This window comes from Petaurus breviceps, unplaced genomic scaffold (genome assembly GCF_028583685.1).
Source record: "Petaurus breviceps papuanus isolate PSGF00001 unplaced genomic scaffold, PetGlider_PUasm1.0 188, whole genome shotgun sequence".
NCBI lineage: Eukaryota > Metazoa > Chordata > Mammalia > Diprotodontia > Petauridae > Petaurus > Petaurus breviceps.
Window position 1 is genome coordinate 8,934,244 of NW_027185804.1, and position 25,715 is coordinate 8,959,958.

Consider the following 25,715-nt stretch of genomic DNA (forward strand, 5'->3'; position numbering starts at 1 on the left):
CCTGGCCTCCTGGCAGTTTCACTACCCTATCTCTCAGCCCTGAACATTTTCTCTGGTTGTCCTCCATGCCTGGAATGCTTTCCCTCCTCAAATCTGTCTACTGACCTCCCTGGCTTCCTTTAAGTCTCAACTAAATTTCCATTTTCTACTGGAAGGATTTCCCAACCCCTCTTAATTATTTCCTATTTATCTTGTAGAGAGGATGTCTGTATATATTTGTTTGCTTGTTGTCTCCCACTTTAGACTGTGAGCTCCTGGAGGGTGGGGACTATCTTCTGCTTCTTTCTGTACCCCTAGCATTTAGCATAGTGCCTAGCAATGGCAGGTACTTAGTGTTTACTGAATGATCATTTTAAGGAAAAGGAAATAAGCTCCCAAAGATCAAGTGGTCTTGTCCAAGACTTTCATGCTAGTCAGAGACAAACTCCAGAATAAAACTCAAATTCTCTAGATGAAACATACAGTTCAGTGTTCCTTCTACTATAAATATACTCATCAAATTTTAAAGTGCAACTACATTCAGTGGAATACTTTAAAAACTACACCACTTTTCCAAAGGCAGCATTTCCTATCAGGAAATTACTCTTTGTAGATGCAATATTTTAAAATAATAGTAACTTCTGCTAGGCACTGTAACACACACCGAGCCATTTCTTTTGTATTTGGGCATTTCTTTCTATTCAGGTATCCAGTCTGACTTACAGACCAGTTGAAGCCTGTTTAACAACCATAGGGCATGACCAACCAGAGTCTGGGTTCCCCCCCAGAAAACAAACTTTTTTTTTTACTTAATTTAAACTAACAGACATGAGCTAGTAGGCCCACAGGGTCCAACCATTTATAACTTCTGACTATGCAAGACCAACTCTGGACAAGGTTTCAGTTCACTTCATTCTTTCAAAGTACATTCTCTTTTCTAAAACCACTGAAACTAAAGGGGAGAACCACTATCAGTGATGAAGATTTGAGTCAGAACTGAGATATACCTTTGATGAATTGTCTATTAAATAGCAATACATGTATGGATCTTTTCAAAATTGATTAATGATTAACAGTAGGCTTTCAGTTATGTACTTTTGTCAAATTAATGTTGATTTATACTGATTTTGCTCATTTTCCTATCACAGCTGGTTGCAAAACTAATAGTACCCTTCAGTGTTTTCAACAAAAAATTCTCTGGGTTTTGGTTTCCTCATCTTTAAAAAAAAAAGGGGGGGGGCGGGGGGGAGCAGCTAGGTGGCACCGGCCCTGGAGTCAGGAGGACATGCGGTCAAATCTGGCCTCAGACACTTAACACTTAATAGCTGTGTGACCTTGGGCAACTCACTTAACCCCAACTGCCCTCCAAAAGGCAATTAAAAAAAAAAAAGGACAGGGTCTTCTCCAGGATAACTACCATTTCTAAAGCTAAGGTCTTATGAATAATTATCACTGTACTTACTATACCGTAAAATGAAGCAATGAATTGTCAGATATGACTGCAAAGCAATACTTAAACAATTAGTACAGATTATGTTGAATCCTAAAGATATGCACCCAATTCATCTGGCTGGATAAAGCGTGGTGAAATTTTCAGCCCCCAAAATTTTGAAAGACTAAATTGTGCTGAGATCCCACCTGGACAAGAAGGAATGGAACACAGCGGACAGAGAGCTAGTTTCAAAGCCAGAAGACCTGGGTTTCAATCTCACTTGTGGACCCCCCCCACCCCCAATTCCTCTCTCTGTAACTATAAGCTGCAGACAAGTGGCTGACTTGCAGTGGTAGAGAGAATTTCCTTGTCTGGGAATCTTTCATACCAATGAAATCACAGGCCCACAGTCATTCACTACCCTAGAATTTATACTGATAAAATACATACGTACAGCAACAAAGTTACATATTCTTGAAATACAAAAGAATTCTAGTGGAATTTAGGGTTAGACATACATTATGCTATTAGCTTTCAAGCAGCACTATCACATGGCAGATAGTAGCAAAAATTGGGTATATCAACACTGGCCTTTCAAAATTCACCAGAAGGTCATGTGTATCATAGCCTACGATTAAGAATATTACATTTTAAAAGTTCAAAAATTTCACAAAGATCCTGAAGACCTTAGGGTATATAAAGATGGGGATCTTTAAATATTTTGCTAAGTTAAATAGCTATTTTTCTTCAAATATATTATAGCTCCCCTTAAAAACAATCACCACACTTTCTATATAGATTTTTTCCCCCACAGATATTGTACTTACTGAGATCTCTACATTTTATAGTACTATATTCAAAAGAGATACAAAGATAGTCACACGCTTCTCTTAGTTCAGGAATAGATATGCCATCAGGACAACGGATTATTCCCGTCTTGTAGTAATCCTGAAAAAAAAAATTACCAATAAAGAATTAGCAAAATATCTACTAGCCTAAAACACAGAAGCCCTGAGTTAGCAGTAGCATTGCTAGAAGTAAAAGGAAAGAAAGGAGCATACGTACTACTGACAATCCATCACAAACAAAAACAATTCAACAAATGCTCATTAAATACCTAGTATTATGCTCAGACTCCGTACAACATAAAAATATTTGAGTCAAACATTTATTAAGTGTCTATTAAATGCAAGGCACTATAAATTCCGAAGATACCAAAACAACAATCCCTGACCCCAAGGAATTTATAATCCAATAGGATAGACAGGCCACACACACAAATCTTTATTACAAAACACTGAGATCAAGACTATATGCTCTCAGAAGACTTGAGGAAGAACAGATCAATTTGTCTTTTGCATAATGCCTTAAACAAGGATCATAGCAAGTGCTTAAGTCGTTTGTGAACTGAAAAAATGAGGACCTCAATCAGAATGGTGGCAGTTCTAGTAGAAAGGAGGGAACATATGTGGGCACTATTATAGAACAATCAGGACTTGGGACAACTGAATAGAGAGAAAAGTCAAAGATGGCCTGGGTGAATGAAAAGATGATGATGCTACTAAAAGAAATAAGGAAATGAGAAGGAAGGGCAAGAAGAGAAAAGAAGATAATGACTCAATTCTGGAAATATTAAGTCTGCGGTACTAGTGGGAGATTCAGGTAGCGATGTCTAGTAGACAACAAGATGTGGGATGAGAGCTTAAAGTAGTAATATATTATTAGCAATAAACACTTAAGAGTTATTTGCATAAAGAGCACTGAAGACATGGTTGCACTGGAGCTCACCAAAGGAGAGAGAAGAGGTAGAAAAGAGCAGGAAAAGGGTCCCTTGTGTTACCAACACTAAGGAGACATGTAGAAGATGATATAACACTCAAGAATAAGAGAGTCGTTTATACATACAGGAGAATCAGGAAACAACTGTCATAGAATCCAAATTAGAAGAGTTTATACAAAAGAAAAACAGTGGTTAACTATTCCTTCTTGTGGTTGTATCACAGGGTGATATTTTGACTCACTTGTGAATTGAATTTAAGTAAAAACAATAATATCAGTCAAATTAGTTAAGGCGGTATTATAATTCAGTGCTATCCCAAACTACTAGAGAATTACCTTGTAGAATTTAAAAAAAAATACATAATAACAAAATTCATCCAACAGAACTAAAGGGTCAAGAATCTCAAGGGAAATAATGAAAAAAAAACTGGGCAAAAAGGAACCCTAGCAATAACTGCTAGGTATCAAAATGGCACCTAAATAGAATGCAGCATCTACTGTACTTAGAGTTCTATGTCTCACAACAACATACACCTGCAAATACTTAACACTCACCAAAATAGCTCGAAAGACAGTAGAGCCAATTCCCTCGGCTACTTCATACTCTCCTTTCTCATTAGGACGTGTGAAGTTGTGTTCTCTTCCAGATCCAAACATCCTATCACATAAAATAATGAAAACAAGTCAAAGTTTCCTCCAAGTGGGATAAAAAATGTTAAAGTTAAAATGATTTCTCTTTATTGCGAAATGCAAATATTAAAGATCACATTAGCACAGAAATTTCTGTAGAAATATATTCTGACAAACAAGAAAAGTGAAAGACTTCTTAAGAGTTGTTTACTGTAGTACCACCCTAATGGGAGAGAATTAGTAAAGAACAGTAGCAGGAAAATGAAATATAGTAACCTCTTTATCTATAAAATAGTAATAAAAATCCTAAACTGTGCAATATACACGTTCAAGAATTTCCTTCTAATTGTCACAGGCAAACTAACTGTTGGATCCACATTAAAAAAAAAAAAATATATATATATATATTTTTTTTTCCCCTAAAAAACTGTGATCTTATCAATTTGGGAGTTCCCTCCCACAAGCCAGGCTATAATCCATTCATTAAACTCTGTAGAAATGGGGAGGAGGGGGAAAAGAGTGGTGCTGGCTAAGGGAGCTAACTTTAAAAAAAACACACACTCACATAATCTTCCTTTAAAATTGTTAGCCTTATCTTAAAAGAGAGAATAAATAGCAAAAGACTATATAAATAGGCTAGAGAGGGCAAGGAATGGGTAGGAGATAAAATTTTATTTTTCATCATCTTTTAACTATATGTAAAAAATTATGCCATCAATCACTGCCATTTATATAGAAATGAAGAACAAATGACTACACAGGGAAAGAACAGGATTAAAATAAGGGAACTGAAATCAACATTCTAAATATTCTAGTTTGGATTCTATTACAAAAATAAAGTACAAAGTTTAAAATATGGGAGGATTAAATTTTCGGAAAACACACATCAGTTACTTTTGCACTAACAATAAAGATACTCTTTTAAAATTGTTCATCTTTATATCTAAGTACCTTGCATGCACATAGTGTGAACAAAGATAATGGATGCACAAATGCTTGGCGGAAGTTAATTTATAAAAAAATTACGTCTAGAAATTTAAAATGCATAGTCCTCATACCAAATTTAAAGGTCTTATCTTTATTGTAAAAAGTTATAATTCTAAATTAAAAGTAAAGATGGCCAAGAATCCAACAACTTCTCAATTCACTAAGGTTCTACTTTTACTGTAACAGTAAACCCATACAGAAAAAAGCCTTTTTATTCAAAAGTTTCCAAATGCCAACAAAGTACTTTAACTGTTCCCAGGAATATTAATTTCCATTCACAGTGATATACTATAAGCCTTTTAAATGAAATAGTGACTTCATTTGTGCGTTGTTTTTTTTTAAAAAGACAGTCTTTCAGGAATTAAATGTCACACAGTTCTTCTCAAATACTTGAAATGGATCAAAAGGGCAAGCTAATATACTTAGATCAGTGTGGAGATTTTTTTTTTGCTTTTTGGAGGGCAATTGGGGTTAAGTGACAGGCCCAAGGTCACACAGCCAGTAAGTGTGTCAAGTGTCTGAGGCTGGATTTGGACCCAGGTCCTCCTGCCTCCAAGGCTAGTGTTCTATTCACTGTGCTACCTAGCCACCCCAGTGTGGAGATTTTTAACAAATCTCACAGGGACCTTTGAATTGAAATGTAGAATTACAATTTTAAATACAATTTCGGATATTAGTTTTTTTACAATTTCTAAAGTTTAAATAAGCATGTGTAGCACTAATAAATCTTAATTCCTTAAAACACCTTTTTCCATGTGCTTCTTAGAAAATAAGTAAATTAGGGGCAGCTAGGTGGAACACAAAAACTAGCCATGTGACCTTGAGCAAGTCATTTAACCCCAATTGCCCTCCCCCCCTAAAAAAGGCAAAAAAATAAAATAAAATAAAATAAATTCCTGCTTTGTATTTTCCCGGCTGAACCAACATAATTTTATTACTTCTGTTCTTTAGAGTGCCCTGGGTACTCTTTGTCTCATCTCATTATCGAATACAGCAAAAAGTCTCAAAAAGAAACACTCAAATGTAATATAATCTATTTGCACACATATGTCCCAGGCAGACATTTCTTTCCCCTACATGTACCCCCACCCCTCTGGTTTTCATACTGGAACCAATGAGGTCAAAGATATGTGTTTTCTAGGGTTGCTTAATTTTAATTTTGGATATACTGTACTCACAATCAGGTTAGCATAATATATTAGGAGTCGATCAAAACTAAGGTTAACATTCCAGTTCCTGCCTAGCAACCTCTCCTGAATAGGAACTACCACGAAAAAAAGATTACATATCTAAAATCAGCATAACAGATCTGATTAGTAAGTATCTGCACAGGAATTTCCTTTGAGAGATAGATAATAGCTTTAATAATAATATTGCATTAAACTTTGCAAAATGCTTTAAATATAGTCTCAATTTGATTCCCCACCACAAATCTTTGAAGCAGGCATTCTTATTCCCATTTTACAGATAAGACTGAGAGAGGTTAAGTGATTTGTCCAGTATCACACAGCTAAAGTCCCATATCTGAGGTAGACAATTTTAGTGTTGAACTAATAACCCTGCTTAATGAAAGATCCATAGAATCTTGTGCGAGAACATGGATAAAAATCATACTGGATGCTAAAAGAATGGAAAATCATAAAAGTAGCAGCCACACAGATGAGATAGCGGGCTCCCTTTCACCAAAGACCTTCAAGTAATCACTAGATGACTACGTGTCAAACATATATTATACACAATAATATACATATATTTCTGTTGGGTATAAGTTGAATTGGAATCTCCTATGAAGTCCCCTTAAACCCTAAGGTTCTGTGAGATCATGGAGCCATGGAGTATTACAACACTTCAGAGTAACCTCCTAGGCTGTATCAAAGGTTAATATATTTCAGAATTCGAGTATGACCTTTTTTTCTTGGCATTTATCAAAGGCTCGCAATATAGAAAACTCACTAAGCTTTATATTAGCTTTTTCAAAATTAATAAGAGAAAAGGGATAGGGTTGAGGGAAGGTTTCATCTAGTAGGCTTGTGGTGATACCAAAACATATGTTGGACATGAGTTCTTAATCTTTTTTTTTTGTCATGGACCCATTTAGCAGTCTGGTAAAATCTAGGAAACCCCTCCCAGAATAATATTTTTAAGTAATGGAAGGAAATGCTAAATTTCCATTAGAACTCAGTGAAAATAAAGATGTGATTTTTTTTTTTTTTTACTCATCCAAATTCACAGATGTCCTTAAATTCTATTCACAAACTCCTGAAGGACCCGTGCATCCTAGGTTAAGAAATCCTATGTTAGAGAAACCTAGGCAATCTTCTACTGCATTATAAAATAGAAGGGGAAAAAAAACCCCTAAAACCTGCCGTCCAAATGAAGGAGTTAATATATCTGACATGTGATAATCTTTTAAAATTCTTTCTTTGTTTGAGAGTGGGTTGAGGGAATCAATGGGTAAAAGTTAAATAAAGTTATCTGTTGTTCAGTCATTTTAGTCTTATCTGACTCTGTGATCTCATTTGGGGTTTTCTTGACAAAGAGACCAGAGTGGTTTGCCATTTCCTTTTCCAGATCATTTGACAGATGAGGAAACTGAGGCAAACAAGGTAAAGTGACTTGCCCAGGGTCACACAACTACTAAGTATATGAGGCTGATCTGAACTCTGGTCTTCCTGATTCCAGGCCCAGTGTTCTATCCACTGCATCACGTAGCTGACCCCAAAATAAAGTTATAGTGAGGAACATTTACTTGAGCTCGAAGAATTTTCTAAGTAATATAAGTTGTCAAAGAAAAGAATGGGCTACATCCAAAAGAAGAAAAAAACCTGTCACTTTAAGTGTTTAAGCAAGTGCTGGATGACAAGAGATTGTACCAAAGATTAGAGATTTCTAAAGTCCCTTCCAATTCTAAGATCATAGGACATTTAATTATTGATTCTGTGGGGAGAAAAGGAGTAAATTTTGGTAACCTTTTCAAAGTCACAAATACTATTCTCAGATACGAGAATATCCCAATTAACAAATCCTGTGCGACAAAAGCTCCTTAAAGTGTTAGCCTGGGCACAGATTAAAAAGGGATTGGAAGAAATTCCACTCTGTTTAGCACTGGATACACTGTGGTATCCAGCAGAGTGCTATTTTAGTTCATGAGCCTCCCATGGTCCCAGGTGAAGGGGTAAGAGCAAAGGGAAGAGGGGCGTGAGGAAGAAACCTGGAAGACCTCATCCCACAGGACAAGCGTTTGTAAGATTACCAGCCTCAGGCAACAAAATTTCTAACAACAAAATACAGTACTGAAATACATGTTCTTCATTAACACAGTATCGCTATAGTTTCAAATAACATTTATTTTATAGTTAGGCTATTATTACTAATACCAACCTGCCCAACATTGTATTTGGCTGTGCAGTAAAAATAGACGGATCTACAACAAATCTAGTATTATCCACAATTAGTGTTACTCGTTCTGATGTTCTTATACTCCGAGCTCCCTCCTTTGCATTCTCATACACAAATATCATTTCCCCAGAAGTCTTACAACCACCATCTGAACTTGACTGACTGCTGTTTCTGCTGTTGTTCCCAACACTGCTACTGGAACCATTGGGGGATGCTTTTTGAGGACGAGGACTGCTTGGGCGGGAAGAACTATGATCTTTTTCTCGTTCTGCAACAGAAAAAAATATAAACACAAATTTAAACATGTATCTTTGTATTTTCAGTATTTTTTAAACACAGAAATCTTGGTGTCTAATAATTTGATTATGAGTCTCAGATTCTTCAAGGGACACTGATTTTTTCAGACCAAAATTTTTTTCATTGTGAATCAGCTTCTATTAATTCTAGCTTACCTTTTCTGATGAGACAGAGACACATACACAGACACACACAGACACAGACACACACACACACACACACACACACACACACACACCCCTTTCCCTTCTCTCTCCAGTCCTCTCCCTCAGAAGTTCCTTCTCCTCCCCAAGGGAAAATGTAAATATCAATCACTGAGATTAAAGATAACCTACCTATGCTTTAAAATTATTTTACATTTGTCTGGGAAGTCAAAACTTTCTATTACCAACAATGGAGTAAACAGTACATAATAAGAAACATTAATAAATATGGCTAAGGAAGGCAGGATTTTTACAAGTTTGGGAATCTGATCATCACATACTAGCTTTATTTTTTTTTACCCAAGCATTATGACTACTCCAACTCCAAAGCAGTCATTCTTGATTAGAAAATATTCTGATTGCTCTAACTAAAAGCCTCTTCACCTCTTCGAGACATTGCTGAAAAGCATATTATTGCTTTACATCTGAGCATAAAATCTACTTCAAAATATTTTCCTATCTATATAAAGTTAAGAGTTAGACTAAAAGGTTTTTTTTTTTAATTTCATTATCACCAGTACCTAGAATTCCAGAGTGTGAGGATTCTCTAGTTACAGTGAGCTCACCATTGGGTTCATTTTAAAGTTGTCTTTTCTAGAAACAACAACCATCTAGCTAAACAAAAACTGACATAATGGGATACAATGAAGAAAAAAATGAGTTTCACTTCACTCTTAAGTGCTAGGTATAATGCATTGTAAGGCAAGAATTCCACTACATTACTATAGCTATAAAAGCTAAATCAAAAGTGTCTATTTTTCTAAGAATCAGAGAATGTGATTCTGACATACCAATGTGATGCTGTCGAGTGGGAGAAGTAACATTTCTAATACATGGAGTGAGTTGTGACTCTACTCTTTCATGGGAGGAGTCACGGGATCTGTCGCTTGACCTTCTTCTATCTCTGGATCTCTCATGTCCACCACTAGCACCATGTAAGCTCATTTTGGTGTGGTCCGCTCCTCCTTTAGCAACACGGGATGGGGTACTAAACAAGAACATTATTCCATTATTAACAGGTTAAAATTATTTAAGTCTTTAAAGAAAAAATTTTTAAACAAACATAAAAGTTTACACATTTATGAACTAAATCCATTCAAAGCTGGGAAAGGTAGCTTTGAAGTTCACAGATTCTTTAAACTATAGAGAGCACCTTGGAGAATATTCATCTAGTCTAGTTTTAACTTAAAAAATTATTTCACTGAGGTCCAGCGAGAAAACACACTTAATCAAAGTTAAAACATCTAGTCAATAAGTGAATCAGAATCGGAATAAGACTAAAATCAACCTGAACGTCAAAGAAAATCTAGCTAATGGCTGATCCCTAATCTACAAGGCTTGCAAACTGATTTAAGGCTTAAGGCTGATCAGTTGAGAACTGACTGCTGAAGAGAGACTAAAACAATGAAACAAATGGATAGTACCTCTCAGCACCATTCAACTGAAATCTCTGCCTGGTGTAATTCATTCATTCAATAAATGTCTAAGTATATAAGATGTCAAAGCACATGGTGCTAGATATTCAAATAGCCGCAAAGAAACCGAAAAAAATGCTTGTTCTCATGAAGATCAAATCTAGTAATTACTTACACATTGTACACAAACAACTACATATTACAAAATAGCAAATTATGAAAGTTAACAAAGTTCAGTTGGTAGCTCAGAGTAAAGAGCACTTCTGACTTGTGAAGAAATAGTGAGGTGAATGAGGAAAGGTTTGACGGAAGAAATTATATTTCTTCTGGGCCTTGGAGAATGGATAGTATTCAAAAAATTGATGAAAGAGTGGAACATTCCAAAACCAGAAGCAGGGTAAATAAAGGCTCGAAGGTAGGAAAATTTAGTATGCATTTGGGGAAAAGGTAAGTAATATATAGCATAGCATAGTGGTAAAAGTGATGCATCTGGAGTCAGAAGACCTGGGTTCAAATTTTGCCTCTGACACAAGCTACATAGTAACGATGATGAGGGGGTAGACCACAGTCTAAAAGGTCCTCTCCAGCTTTAAATTTATGATCCTATTCACCCAGCAGATCAAAAGACTCTTGAATGTTAGATTCAAGAATCCGAACCTTGTTATGAAAAAGGAAGGAAAAGAGGAGTAAAGTGATTGGTTGAAATGAAAGACAATGAATCCGGCAACGGTGCGTAGGAGAGCTTGGAGAAGTGGCAAATAACGAGCGCCCCAAGCCAACCTGGAAGCTACTGCAACAGTCCAACATAATTGTCCTTCTGTGGGACTTTTGGGGGGAGGGAAAGAACTGAGGTTGAATGACTTGCCCAGGGTCACAAAGCTAATAGCAAGTAAGGCATTCAGATTCTCCTGACTCCTGGGTCAGCGCTGTATCTACTGTACCACCTAGTTGCCCCTCTAATATAACTTTTTAAAAAATATTAAGTACCAGAGATCATACTAGAAGTGAAGGATACAAAGGAAACATAAAAATTATTCCCTAACCTCAAAAAACCTAGCATCTTACCAGGAGAACACAGTATTTAAACAGGTATATACATATGTAAAATATATATAATGACTGGAGGAGGAAATAATGATAAGGGGATTGATTAGGAAAGGAGCCGGCATTTGGCCTGAGCTTTGAAGGAAGCTAGAGATTCTGAAGGTAGAGGTGCAAAAGGAGAGTATTCATGGGTACAAGCAGTTTAGGCAACAAGAAGCTTGTCTGTATGGAATAAAGTGCGTTAAGGGAAGTAATAGAAACAAAAAACTGGAATATAGTAAGCCTGACTGAACCAGTGTGGAAAGAACTTTAAATGCCAGGGTAGCAAATTCTCCACTCTTAGGTTTAAAGAAGGAGAATGACATGTTCAGGTTTGTCTTTTAGGAATATTACTTAGCAACTATACAGAAAATGGATTAAAAAAGAAACTAGACACTTAGTTTATTTAGGAGGGTACAGTAATAATACAGACAATAATCATAAGAATGAGAAAATGACCTAAGGTCATGTGAGGAGAAAGAATATGGAGGTAGAACTGACAGGACTTTGCAACTGACAGGATATGAGGGGAGACAAAGAGGAAAGAGTCATGGATAATTCCAAAGTTTGTGACCCTACATAACTATAAAGATGCCAGTATCCTCAACAGAAATGGGGAAATTCAAAGAAAAAATGGTTACAGGGGAGGAAGTCAATGAGGTCTGCTTTGGATGTATTAAGACTGAGTTGCCTGTGAAGCAGGGGTATGCTATAACCAGTTCACAGTGGGCCTAAGCCAATTGTTAAATTTTCAGTGTGTGCATTTACACCCTGGAAATAAGCAAACACTATAAATCAGGGCTTGATTTGTTTTGTTGATTGTCTAGATTTAATAAAGTAATGGGAAAAAAATATCATTAATAAAGATTAAACTTAAAACTGTGTCAAGTGTTTTTGTTTTTGCTTTTCCTGGTTAAACATTTACCAGAATACCCTGCTTCTAGGTCCCTCTAGGTGAAGATGTCAAGTAGACCAGCTAATGAGAAAAGAGAATGGAGCTCAGCAAAGATTTGAGCTGTATATACATCTGGGAGTCAGCCACAGAGATAACTAAATCCTTGTAAATGATAAGATCACCAAGAGAATGAATACAAAGAGAAAAAAGGAGCTCCCAAACAGAAACATGCCACAATGGCATATCCCTATCTCTATGCCTCTGGTTTCTTTCAAGATCCAGCTTACAAACCACCATCTTCAGATCTTCTTTCCAGGTGCCACCAGTTGCTAGAAAACCTCCTCCCAAAACTACCATGTACTCATATTGTATAGTGTATATACAGACATGCATGTGTTCACACTTTCATCCATTTGAATTTAAGCTCCTTGAAAACAGGTATTCTTTCACTCTACTGTTTGTGCCCCCAGGACTTAACATAATGTCTGGCACATGGTAAGCACTTAATAAATACTTATTGACATCCAACCCTAAAATCTCTCTGCTGACATCCAGTCTCGTACCTTCAGTTGCCTACTGGTTACTTAAAAGTGGATATCACAGAGGCATCTTAAACTCAATTTGTACAAAACTCAATTCATAGTTCCCTCCCTACCCTACTCTACCCTCTTCCTAAACTCCCTATTACACCATTTCCCCAGTCACCCAGACTTGCACCTTAGGAGTCAGCCCTGACTCTTCACTATTTCCTATTACAATATCTGAATATGCCCCCTTCTCTTCTCTGACACTGGCATCATCTACATGGTAAGCCCTCACAACTTCACACCTGGACTATTGCAATAGCCTGTGGGTTGATGCCTTTTCCCACTCCAATCCAACCTACACACTCAGCAGTCAATATGATGTTCCTAAAGTGCTGGTCTGACCATGTCACTCTTCAACTCAAACTTCCAGAATCAAATATAAATCCTGTTTGGTATTGAAAGCCCTCTTTAACCCGGTTTCTCCCTTCCGCCCCCACAAAGTTCCAATCTTCTTACATCTTACTTTCTCCCCACAAATATTCCACAATGCAGTGACAGTGGTCTCCCTGTTGTTCTTCCAACAAGATATTCCATCTTCAGGTACTTTCACTGGCTGTGCCCCATGCCTGAAATATTCTCCCCTCTCGTCTGCCTCCTGGCTTCCATCAAAATCCAAGCTAAAGTCTCACCTTCTACAGGAAGCCTTCTACCCCTCTTAATTCTAGCACCTTCACTCTGCTGATGATTTCTAATGCATCCTGTATATTGCCTGTTTGTATGTAGTAATAGTTGCATGTATGTATATATGATGTCTCCCCCATTAAACTATGAAATCCTTGAGAGCAGGACTGTCTTTTGTCATTCTTTGTATCCCTAATGCTTATTTAGCATATAATTAGCACTTAAATTTTGGACAGACTGACTGGCTCCTGGTTAAGTTGTAGGCCATGAATGAGGAAAGGAAATTGATGAGTGATAACATGGAAGGTCAAAAACTATTCCAAGTTTCCAATTATAATGCTGGTGAGATGGTTTTAGCAAATCAACACCTCCCCAGGGATTTATAAATTATACATTCTAGTCAAAAAATTCAGAAGTCAATTGGAGCGGCAGGTAGGAACAGAAGTAAAGGGGTGGGAGAGGGTGTGGCAAAGTCAAGTAGTGAATCAATTTTGCTTTCTATATGGTGGTATCCAGAAGAGTTAGCGAACTGATTGTTCTGACAAAAGTCTATATTATACTCAACAAATATTTATATACCTATGCAATACACCTTGCATTATGAAAAAATAATACAATGTCCTTACCCTTAAGTAGTATTTATAATTTGAGAGATTAGATATGTAAGTACACATGAAAATTAAATACCAATCAATAATAAGAGAATATAAAAGGCAGTATATGATCACAGATTCACAAAACCTCAGAGTTATAAGGGACCTCAAAGGTTATTAAGTCAGTCCAGCCCAACTATACTTGATCCAGAGTCCCCTCTACAAAATACCCAAGAGGAAGTCACTCAGTCTTTGCCTAATCCCCCCTCCCCAAGGGGGAACCTCCTACTTCCAGAGGCAGCCCATTCTTCTTTGGAAAAGCTCTGGGTGATGTAAAGAAAAATTTCCTTGACAAGTCTAAATTGATTTCTCTATAACTTCAACCCATTGTCACTAGCTATCAAAAAATATGAAGCAAAATTTATAGATATAATCATTCTGATTGTCATCCAGGGAGATGTTATTTTGCTAATGCTTTCTTTAAATACATGTTTATGCTGCATTATAAATCATTATAAAAAGTGAATTCCATCAATATTAAAGAATAATAATACAAAGGCATCAATAAAACTTTTTTTCAGGAGTAGATAAATAACTTGAGATCACTATAGACTAAAAAGCTTCACGGAGTAGAAACTAAGCAAGATAAGGACGGATGAATAATGGAATAGGAAGTGGAGGACAAGCATTTGCAGAGCTATAAAAGTTGAACTGTACTTGGCCCAAAAGTACCTTCTAGAGATTAAATGAATATAAAATAAATATATAATTATAGATACAAACTTGTACTGTGATTATATAAGTATATATCTATCCACATAAATGTGGTTTGTGTAAGACCTAACAAAGTAGTATGTAAAAGCATGGAATATTAGACTATTAGACTTTAGCAATCAACCCCCTCAACTTAGCAAATGAAGATAATAAGGCTCAGAAAAGTTAATGACTTGGCCAAAGTCAAGTTGGTAGCATAATACCTGAAAGTTAGCAAAGTACCTGCATTCTATATTTTATTTGATATTCACAACAACTTTATAAATCAAGTTCTAAAAATTTTATCCCCATTTTCAGGAAACTGAGCCTCAAGAGGAAAAAGGAAGTGAGCTCTGGTTTCTTGACTTTCTGTCCAGTGATCTAATATACATTCTGTATAATAAATATTATAGCACCTCATCATGAAATGGAAACAACACTGGGCTAATGCAGTACAAACACTAGAAGGTTCTATGCCAAGGCAGAAAAGCTTTAAGTACCAGTCACTTATATGCCTGCCATCTGAGAAACAGGCTAGCTATATCTGGGAAGCTTCACCACCAAATATAAGACAATGAATTTTTGACCTGCACAACTTTCAAAGACTGTGTACTAAGTCATGGAAGAGTTAAAAACTGAATCAGAGAAATAAGAGTACCTACAACAATGAATATACAGCTCTATGAGGTATTCTTATACATATGGTGGTATATAAGTAAATCCTTTAAAAGTTCTTAATTATACTCATTACTGAAATTATATTGAGTATATAAGCAATTTTTAATGACTAAGACATTTTAATTTTATTTAGTGCTTTAGGGTGCTCATCATTATATGAACTATGATGTATGTGATGTATATGAACTGATGTATAAGGTATAAGAAATTGAACTAAGTATATATACTGACCCTAGAACATAACCCAGAGTTTTCTTTGTTGGAATACCCGATATGTGTTTATTCATTTGCAATCTGTCTCTTACAAAAAATAGACACCCTCCCCCAAAAAGCTGTTTATTTAACCTATTCAGGTGTTTTGAGTTCTAGATAAGAGTTGCCACTTAAGTTTTTCACTTGAAATAGCAATTTTCCTCATATCTGTGTCTAAGTACCAAAAGTTCCTGTGTATCTATGTTAAAAAAAAAAAAAAGACCACAAACCTGAGAGTAGGTAAACTATGATTTATCCATTTAATCAAGATTTAGTAAAAGAAGGGAGAATAACAAGCAAAGTCAATGCAGGAATAATTTCTACAAATCCTTGCACTGCCAGCTTTTAATACCACTGAACAGTAAGATCTAAGGAGATGGATATTTGTGCTTTGCAAGTCTTAAAGCATTACATAAATGCTTGCTATTATTATTGTTGTTGCTGTTAGGGAATGACCCATTTTCTGTGTGTGAAGCTGATCATTTAATTCACATAAACACTGCTGGTTAAGTTCAGCCATACATAATATCCAATCTAAATAAGTACCAAGCATGTAGCTCAATAAAGACAGAGTACTGAATGGTAATGTCCGATCCAAAAAGGAGATGAGCAAGTCATGGTGAAAAAAGAAACAGATGGAAGTCCCAAAGCTATAGTGGTAAACATAAAATATAAAAAGATACAGAGGACCGCTACTAACAAATAGATGGATCCCCTGTGAAGGTTCTATGGAAGAATACAGGCAAGAATAGCACAGAATGAGAAGGCATGGATATGTTATCATATACAATGATGGAAGTCTCAGAAAAAATTCAGAGTTAACGTGTATATGGTACTTTGAGGTCTGCAGAGCACTCTATATAGCACTTCATTTGATACTCAAAAACAATATTGTGAGGTAGGTAAGGTGAAAAATAAATCTATTTCAGTTAATCATAGTTCTGCAAAGACTAACTTTTCAGATCAAGACAGAACTCTTCACCTAGCGGCAGCTTACCCTAATTGCTGTTAAGGAACTCAGGAAGATAAAAAAATCTTCTCCTGTGCCAGCCTTGCAACCTCAAACCTATAAAAATGACAGTAAATATCAGTGTGTCTCTCATTAAAAAAGGATACAGAATTCTAGGTTTATAACTTCCTGGAATCCTTTTCTATAAAGTTAAGTGAATTGCTGAAATGACTTTTCCTGAGACAATGCACCTAAACTGTTCTATTATCTTGGCATCAGTGACCACTTCAATCTGCTTTCCAGTTACAATTCCAACCCTATCCAGCTTATATCTACCAAGTAATAGAGTAAAGATTTGCAGTTTTATTTTGGTCACTAACTGAGAAGTTTTCTTTTATAGAAGAAAGTACTCATTTTGTGGACTTTATTATTTATTATTTATTTATTATATATATAAGAATATTAACACTCAAATATTATCATTGGCACTTAAAAGGAAAAACACCTAAAATGCTAACTCCTTCATTAATTCAATAAAGAACATTTAATCTTAAGACTGAATTTTGCAACTTTAGTTATAAACTTTGGACAAGTCTTTGACTCCCTAAACCGTAAGAATCAAAGTCTGTCAATTCTGTATTAGTAATGATCTCATGATAGAAAGGGATATCCACATCCAGAGAAAGAACTAGAGTCTGAATGCAGATTGAAGCAAACTACTTGCCCTCTCTCTTTTGTGCTTTGTTTCATCCCTTCTTTAAAACTTGACTAATGTTTAGTGTGAAGGTATTTATAGAATCTACATCAGACTGCATGCTGCCATGGGGGGGGGGGGAGTGGGAGGGGGGGATAAAATTTGCAACTCAAGGGATTGTGTAACTGAATGTTGTAAACTAAAAGCAAATAAATATATTTAAATTTAAAATAAAAAGATCAGACCTCAAAAAAAAAAAGATGACAAAAAAGGAAAATGACAAATTATTGGAGTGGCTGTAGGAAGATAGGTAGAACTATGCACTCTTTGTAGAACTGTGCATTGGTACAGCTATTTTGGAAAGCAAGTTGGAACTATGACCATAAAATCACTAAACCAGAGTTATCACTACTAAGCCTAAATCCCAAAAAGCAAAGAAAAACAGATTCATATGTGCAAAAAATAGTTAAAGCAACTCTTTTTGATAAAGCAAAGAAATGGAAACAAATGAGATGCCCATTAACAATGGAACAGCTGAACAAATTTATAGCATGTTAATAATGCATTGTAATATTATTGCGCTGAAAGAAATGATAAAAGGAACATTATCAAAGAAACCTGAAAAGACCTCATGATGCAGAGTGAACTGGGTAGAAGAACCAAGAAAACAATTTATACAGTTATCAAGGACGAACAGAAAATCTCTGAAAAACTTGAATTCTGACCAATGTATTAACCAATAACTACTCAGGAAGACAAATAATGATGTACTTTTGGATCAAAGAGTGGTGAACACAAGATGCAGAATGAGATTTACATTGCTGGACATGGCAAATATGTGCAGATTTATTATGTCCAATTATATACATTTTTTTTCAAAAGGATAGGACTTTTTTAATCTTAGGAAAAGAGTGGGGGAGTTAATAAACTAGCAATATTCCCCCCAAAAAGAAGAAGAGGGGCATTGAAACATTTTTCATAAGAAGAGGTTAGAAGGATTTTTGAAAGGAAATGCAGACAAAAAGGGCGGCTTTTTGAAAGTAATATGTTTAATTAAATACTTTTTTAGGAGGCAAACTGTATATAATACAAATCTGTAGTTTCATATAATCCCTTTTTTCTGTTCTTTGTATACAGAAATGTTCTTTTTCTGGAACTGGCTACATTTTTTTTGTTTTTGTTTTTTAAGAAGTTTTGCTTTTTTTTTAAGCCAGTTTAAAGGGGGTAAATAAGTGTGTGAAGTGATGTATAATAAGGCTGAAAAGGTAGGTTAGAGATAGGTTATGAAGGGTTTTAAATGACAGAGAAGTTTGTATGTTTTCTTAGAAACAATAAGGAATCAATAGCGCTTTTTAAGCTGTGAATTAGTGGTCAGACCCATACTTTAAGAAAATTATAGGGAAGATGGACAGGAAAAGGGAAGAGACTTGAAGAAAGGATATCAATTAGGCATCTAAAACAATAATCCATGAGAAACATGATAAGGGCCTGTGTGACCATATAAATGGAAATAAGGAGTAGAAAAGGAGAGTAAGAAATCAAGGATGGGAAACCGTCTAGAAGGCTGGGGACAACCTGGTCAAAAATAGGGGAAATGGTCAATATATTTGTCAGCTTATACTGTTCCTTGTTAAAAGGAAGGTGAGCTATTGGGAAGTGAGGGCAATGTTTTTAAAAAGGACCAAAAATATCTACATGTATATGTGCATACACACAGACACACACATCCCCCTAAAGTCTTTAAAATGTAATAAAAAACTTTAAGTTAAAAGGGAAGGGGGATGTGAAGACAAGATGGCAAAGTAGAAGTAGGACCTCCAGCTTCCACCTTTTCCAATCCATGTAAAAAGGGGACTCTAAACAAACTTTGGAGCTGCAGAACCCACAAAAGGACACAGAGAAGCTAACCTCCCGCTGAGGACAGCCCAGCAGGCCGGAAGGAATTGGCCAAGCGCAGCACTCTGGGAGCCGAGCCCAGGCCTTCGTAAGCCAGAGGTTTTAGCCCAAGGGTGGGCCTGACCAGCCGCCAGCTGGAGGGACTCCAGATCACCAGCAGCTGTGGCCCCTGATTCATCAATACATAGATGCTAAGGACAAAGTAAGAGGTCAGTGCAGTGTGGACTTTGGAACCCAGCAGTTGGGGGTGCATCAGCTTTTGCCCCCAGGGCAAAGAAGCCCCTGCAAGGCGACACCCACCACCACCTTGCAGCTTCAGCTCCTGGCCTGCAGAGTGTAGGGGGACCAAGCAACCAGTCTGAGGGGTAATTGCTCTTGCTTTAACCTACTTGGATCTGGATTGCAGTCTAGGGTGGAGGTCCTGGGGTGTGTGACCAGCTTGCCAGAGCATGTGGAGGGCTCAGAGACGGCACCCAACTAACACCTCCAGCAGCTGAGAAAACCCCATTTGGGACAAAAGCTCCCCTGTCTGGTGGCAGAGTCCTACTGTGGCAAAAAGCCTTGGGTCAAGTGACTGAGGGGCAACATGACCAGACAAAGGATGAAAAACAAACAGAAGACTCCAACATTAGACTCCTATTTTGGGGACAAAAAGGAAAAAAAGCATGGAACAGGAGGAAGACAGTGAAGTCAGAACTCCTGCACCTAAAGCTTCAAAGGAAAATATAAGCTGGTTACAGGCCACAGAGGACCTTAAGAAGCAAATAAGAGAAGTGGAGGAAAAAGTGGGAAGAGAAATGAGAATGATGCAAGAAAATTACGAACTGAGACTCAACAGCCTGACTGAGGAAAATCACACCTTAAAAAACAGACTGACTCAATTGGCAAAAGAGGTTCAAAAAAGCAATGAGGAGAGGAATGCCTTGAAAAGCCGAATTTGCCAGATGGAAAAAGAATCTCAAAAGCTCAATGAGGAGAATCGTTCCCTCGGATTTAGATTGAGCAAAGGGAAGCTAGTGACTTTAAGAGAAATCAAGATGATGTTAAACAGATCCAAACAAATGAAAGAATAGAAGGCAATGAGAAATATCTCATGGGAAAAACCACTGACCTGGAAAATAGAGCCAGGAGAGATAATTTAAAAATTATTGGACTACCTGAAAGCCATGATCAGGGAAAGAACCTTGAAATCATCCTCCAAGAAATTCTCAAGGAAAATTGCCATGATGTTTTAGAACCAGAAGGCAAAATAGAGGTTGAAAGAATCTACCGATCACCTCCTGAAAAAGATCCCAAAAAGAAACTCCTAGGAATATTATAGCCAGGTTCCAGAATTCCCAAATCAAGGAGAGAATATTAAGAGCAGCCAGGAAGAAACAATTTTAATATTGTGGAAACACAATCAGGATAACCCAGGATCTGGCAGCTTCTACACTGAGGGATCGAAGGGCCTGGAATAGGATATTCCGGAGGGCAAAGGAGCTGGGATTAAAACCAAGAATCAAGACCTGGGATCAAATCCTGGCTCAGACACTTAGCACCCATCCAGAAACATCTGGCCATGTAACCTTGAGCAAGTTACTTAACCCCAATTGCTTCTAAAAAAAAAAAACAAGAATCACCTACCCAGCAAAACTGATTATCATCTTTCAGGAGAAAATATGGTCATTCAGTGGAATAGAGGACTTTCAAGCATTCTTGCTGAAAAAACCAGAGTTGAATAGAAAATTTGACATCCAGATAGATACAAGAAGCAAGAGAAGCCTGAGAAGCTAAACAGGGAAAAGAAACCATAAGGAACTTATCAAAGTTGAACTATTAACATTCCTACAGGGAAAAACGATGATTATCATTAATGAAACTTTTCTCAGTATGAAAATAGTTGAAGGGAATAGAAATATACATATATAGATATATTCATATGCCTGTATACCCTCTGATATAGACATATATATACACATACATATTTATATATATGTATTCATACGCCCTTATATCCTGACATAGACATATATGTACATATATGTCTATATCAGAGGGTATACGGGCGTATGAATACATGTGTGAATGTGTGTATATATGCTTACAGGTATACACAGATAGAGGGCACATGACAGGAAGGGATGGTACTTAAAAGGGGAAATTAAGAGGTGACAGAGGAATATAATGAGAGGAGATGGGGAGAGACAGAATGTGGTAAACTATCTCATACAGAAGAGGCAAGGGAAAAGTGTTACAATGGAGGGGAAGAAGAGGAAGGCAAAAGGGAATGGGTCAACCTTATTCTCATTGAATTTGGCATGGGGAAGGAATAACATACACACCAAATAGGGTATCTCACCCTACAGGAGAGTAGGGGGAAGGGGATGAGAGGGGGGATGATGGAAGGCAGGGCAGGCTGGGGGGTTGGGAAGTTGGAAGCACCCACTTTTGAAAAGGTACGGGATCAAAGTAGAGAACAGAACAAGTGGGTGGTGGGATAGGAGGGAGGGAAATATAGTCAGTCTTTTACAATGTATCTACTATGTTAATGTTTTGCATTAGCTACACATGTACAACCTATACTGAACTGCTTATCTTCCCAGTAAGAGTGAATGATGAGGGAGGAAGGGAATGAATCTGGAATTCAAAGTTTTAAAATCAAATGTTTAAAATTATATATACATATATACTATTAGTAATACTATCTTGCATGTAATTGGGAAAGAAGATATACAGGCACTGGGGCATAGAGATCCACCATGCCCTACTGGAAAAGTCTAAGGGGGTATAGGAGAAGATAAGGGAGCAAGCAGATTGGAGGAGGGGATATCCTGTGGGACTGCTATTCTTGGGGTGGTGGGTATGGGAAAAACAGGGAGAAAATTTGTAACTCAAATTCTGGCAGAAATGATGTAAATCAGAAGTTAATAAAGCATTTGAAAAATTAAAAAAATTTTTTAAAAAGAAATAAAATTTAAACAAATGTAAAAAAAAAAAGTTAAAGGGGAAGAAGGGAAGGGAAAATGCTTATATTTCTCTACCAAGTTATAAGAGACTGTCATGTAAGGAAATCCAGAACCAGAAGGAAGCACAGTGAAAAAGATGTGGACAAATATCAACATTAGTACAAACAGAAACAAGATCATTAAAGTATATTACAGAACATTAAAAGGACAGCTAAAAGAAAGAAACGAGGAACTCAAGAAAAAGACCCCACGTGATAAAATACTCAAGATATTATAAGACAGTCCATTCCAATTTTGGATATCTCTAATTGTAAAAGTTCTTTATACTAAGCCAAAAATTTCTCTTCCTGTATGTAACTCTTGCCCCTATCTAGTTCTGCTTTTTGTAGGTACACAAAGTAAATCTGATTCTCCTTCTAACTGAAAGACTTCAAATTTTTGAAGATGGTTATCATAAATGTGGCACTTCAAAGTGAATACATTGTTCCAAATATAACCTGACTAGAGCCAAGGACATACATTAACTTCCAAGTGTCTTTAACCCCAGTTATACATTTTCATTAACACTTTAATTAACTTGTAATAACATTAGCTTTTCTGGACACCACAAACATGCTGAAAATATTTAAAATGCAGTCTTTTTCACTTAAATTGCTATTAAGCTATATCTTCATGAAATTAAATTTGTGCAGCTGTTTTTTTAATCTACATTCATACCTTATGATTTTTTTTCTCCTTATCAGTTGGCAAATATATGAATGTGACAGAACAATATTTTGTTCTGTCACATTTTGTGCTACAAGAGAATAGGAAAGAACAGTTCTAGAGATAACTGGAAAGACCTATGTTAACTCATGCAGAGTCAAGTGAATAGAACCAAGAAAATATTCTATACAATAATATTACAAAAATGAAAAACTTTTAAGAGACTTAAGAATTGATCAAATCAATAACAAACCACAATTCCAAAGGACTTGTGGGGGGAAAAATCTTCTCCATTTCTTTTTCTATAAATTAAAAAGGAATATCCAAGACTAACAATATGGAAAACTAGACATTTTTTTCTGATCCTCATAATCTCTAAACCTCTCCAAAATAGTAATTATGGGCAATGGCAGTATCAGCTGTCTCCACAGTAGTCTAGGACTCCAAGAACCCAAACAAGGTAACAATTTAATGAACATTAAAGAGAGCAATTCTTTTACGCCCAATGCACTTTCTCAGCACTCTACTTCTTCCCAAAACCACAGCAGAGCTGCACAAGCCAACCCACAATGGACTTAAAACATATTTCTACCACCACCCTGCTTCCCAGTGACAAAATCAAAAAGCAGAAGCTTGCTCAGGTTAGAAGAACAGTAAGGCAGTACTCTTGTGCTGAAAAAAAAAAAAAACTCAGCCAGAGAAATGAAGAACAGAGGGAACTCCATTACACCTAAGGGAAAAAAGCCCAGAATTTGCAGAGGCCAGTTTTGTCCCCAATAAGTTACTTCAAGAAAGAACTAAGGGAAGCCAAATCTGAGTTACTCAGCCTGAGAGGAGGCTAATACATCTTTGAGGTCCAGAACACAAGAAAAATTGCCATCAAAGAGAACCAGAAAGTTAAGAGATAGAATTTTTTTTTAAATTGAAATCACCAAAAATCTCAGAAGGAAAACTCAATTCAATAAGGATGATATTAACTACAGAAGAGAATATGGTCTCCAAATCAAGTGAAATAGTACAGAGATAACAGGACCCTGTAGATTCCCAAGAGAGCATGGAATCACAACAGAATGTTCCTAAATGGTTTAAAAAAAAAAAAAATAAAAAATGTTAAAGCAAAATCTATGGTCTGTACAATAGAATTGACACAATAGAAAAATTTGAATCCGTGGGGGCAAGTCTCATCAAAGAAACACAAAAAGAAAATAACTGATTGGGAAAACAAACACATGAAAGTGAAGGTTGATCTCGAAGAGAAGTAAAAGACAATAACATTAAAATAAAATGTCTCTCTAAAATAAGCAAAATTTATTTCAAAGAAAGAATTGTAGAGAGACAAATTTATAGATAATAGGTCTCCAAGAAAAACACAGGTAAAAAAAACTGTAAATACCATAATGCAAAAAAAAATAACACAGAAAACTACCAAAAACTTCTGAACACAAAAAACAAAATGCTAATCAAAAGAATCCACAGAATGCTTCCAGCTAAAAGAAAAGATCCTAGGAAGCAAACTTCAATACTTTGTGATGCTCAAATTTAACTATTACAATGACAAACAACAAATTCAGCAAGCAACCAGGAAAGAGACCTTCAAAAATAAAGGAAAATCAAATAACATAATACAATTTTGTACCCATCAGACACCACAGGAGGGAACGGAATAATGTGTTCTGAAGAGCAAAGGTTCTCAAGATGCAATTCAAGGTGCTATATCTTGCAAACCTCAGCCTAACCACTAATGAAAAAATATGTACTTCAGTTAAAAAAGAGAGATATCGTAAACGGAAAGAAAGTGAGAGGGGCAGCTAGGTGGCGCAGTGAATAGAGACCTGCCATGGAGTCAGGAGGACCTGAATTCAAATTTGACCTCAGACACTTACTAGCCATGTGACCATAGGCAAGTCACTTAACCCCAACTGCCCTGCCTTCACCCCTCCAAAAAGCAAAAAAAAAAAGTTTATAATAAATTTAAAGCCTAGTCTTGGGATTTGAGCCTCAGATTTACTAATTAATTCTCTCAGATTAATTCTCTTACAGGACTACTGAATAGATAATGCATAAGAACATAAGTAAAAATCCTTTGTGCTCAAAAAATGCATAATAAAATTATATTAAAAGGTAACAATCAGCATTTCTAGGTTGATTTAAAATTCTTTAAAAAAAAAAAAAACTAAGTGCAGTTTTATACAAGGGTTTTTTCCTACAGCAAAATAAGCCTCTAGATGTTTAATTTCTAGGAGGGAAAAAAATGGAAAATAGCAATTTTTAATGGTCATATAATTAAAAGTAAATACCAGATTTTATAAAAATAGATTATCAGAGCTGGAAAGACCCTTAGAAATAAACTACTTCAACCATTTCTCTTTACCCTTAAGAAAAGTAAGGGAGGCAGCTAGGTGGCACGGTGAGTAAAGCGCAGGCCCCGGAGTCAGGAGGACCAGAGTTTGGTTCTGGCCTCAGACACTTAACACCCACACAAAAAAAATAGCCGTGTAACCTTGGGCAAGTTGCTTAACCTCAACTGCCCTCCAAAAAAAGCAAAAAAAAAAAAAAAAGTAAGGCTCATCTCTATCATTATAATAAGAATCTTTATTAAAGAATTCTATTTTCCATTTCCCCCAGTGACAACATCTTTATCTTTTATAAATTATTTTCACCATGTAGCTAAGAACACTACTGCTAATCTACCTCATCTTCAAAGAAAAATTTGAGAGAACTAGAAAAGGCAATAGGGATGTGGGGATGGCATAAAGCACTTTAAAATTTAAAGTGGGGATGGCATAAAGCACTTAAAGCATAAAGCACATAAAGCACTTTTTTTTTTCCTCTACAGGTTTCTATCCCTGTGGCTAAGTATCAAACAATTAAGAAAAAAAAGAACCTAAATGTATTGTTTGGGTGGATAAAATTTGATGACAAATGTTAGTGTAGGCCAAG

At 36.3% G+C, this 25,715-nt stretch overlaps 1 protein-coding gene across 6 annotated transcripts in view; it reads right to left on the reverse strand.

Annotated features, from left to right (window-relative positions):
- The window catches only part of BTBD10 (BTB domain containing 10), an 80,156-nt gene that overhangs the window by 11,734 nt on the left and 42,707 nt on the right, over positions 1-25,715 (reverse strand). For 5 of the 6 annotated variants that reach the window (XM_069091263.1, XM_069091262.1, XM_069091266.1 and 2 more), the window contains 4 exons: positions 9,498-9,694; positions 8,189-8,474; positions 3,746-3,848; positions 2,239-2,359 (listed from right to left, as the gene is read on the reverse strand). In XM_069091263.1, coding sequence (XP_068947364.1) covers positions 2,239-2,359; positions 3,746-3,848; positions 8,189-8,474; positions 9,498-9,694 — 707 coding nt within the window. Of the gene's footprint in view, positions 1-2,238; positions 2,360-3,745; positions 3,849-8,188; positions 8,475-9,497; positions 9,695-16,580; positions 16,650-25,715 lie in introns of all 6 variants that reach the window. The other variant, XM_069091265.1, reaches the window with a different exon arrangement.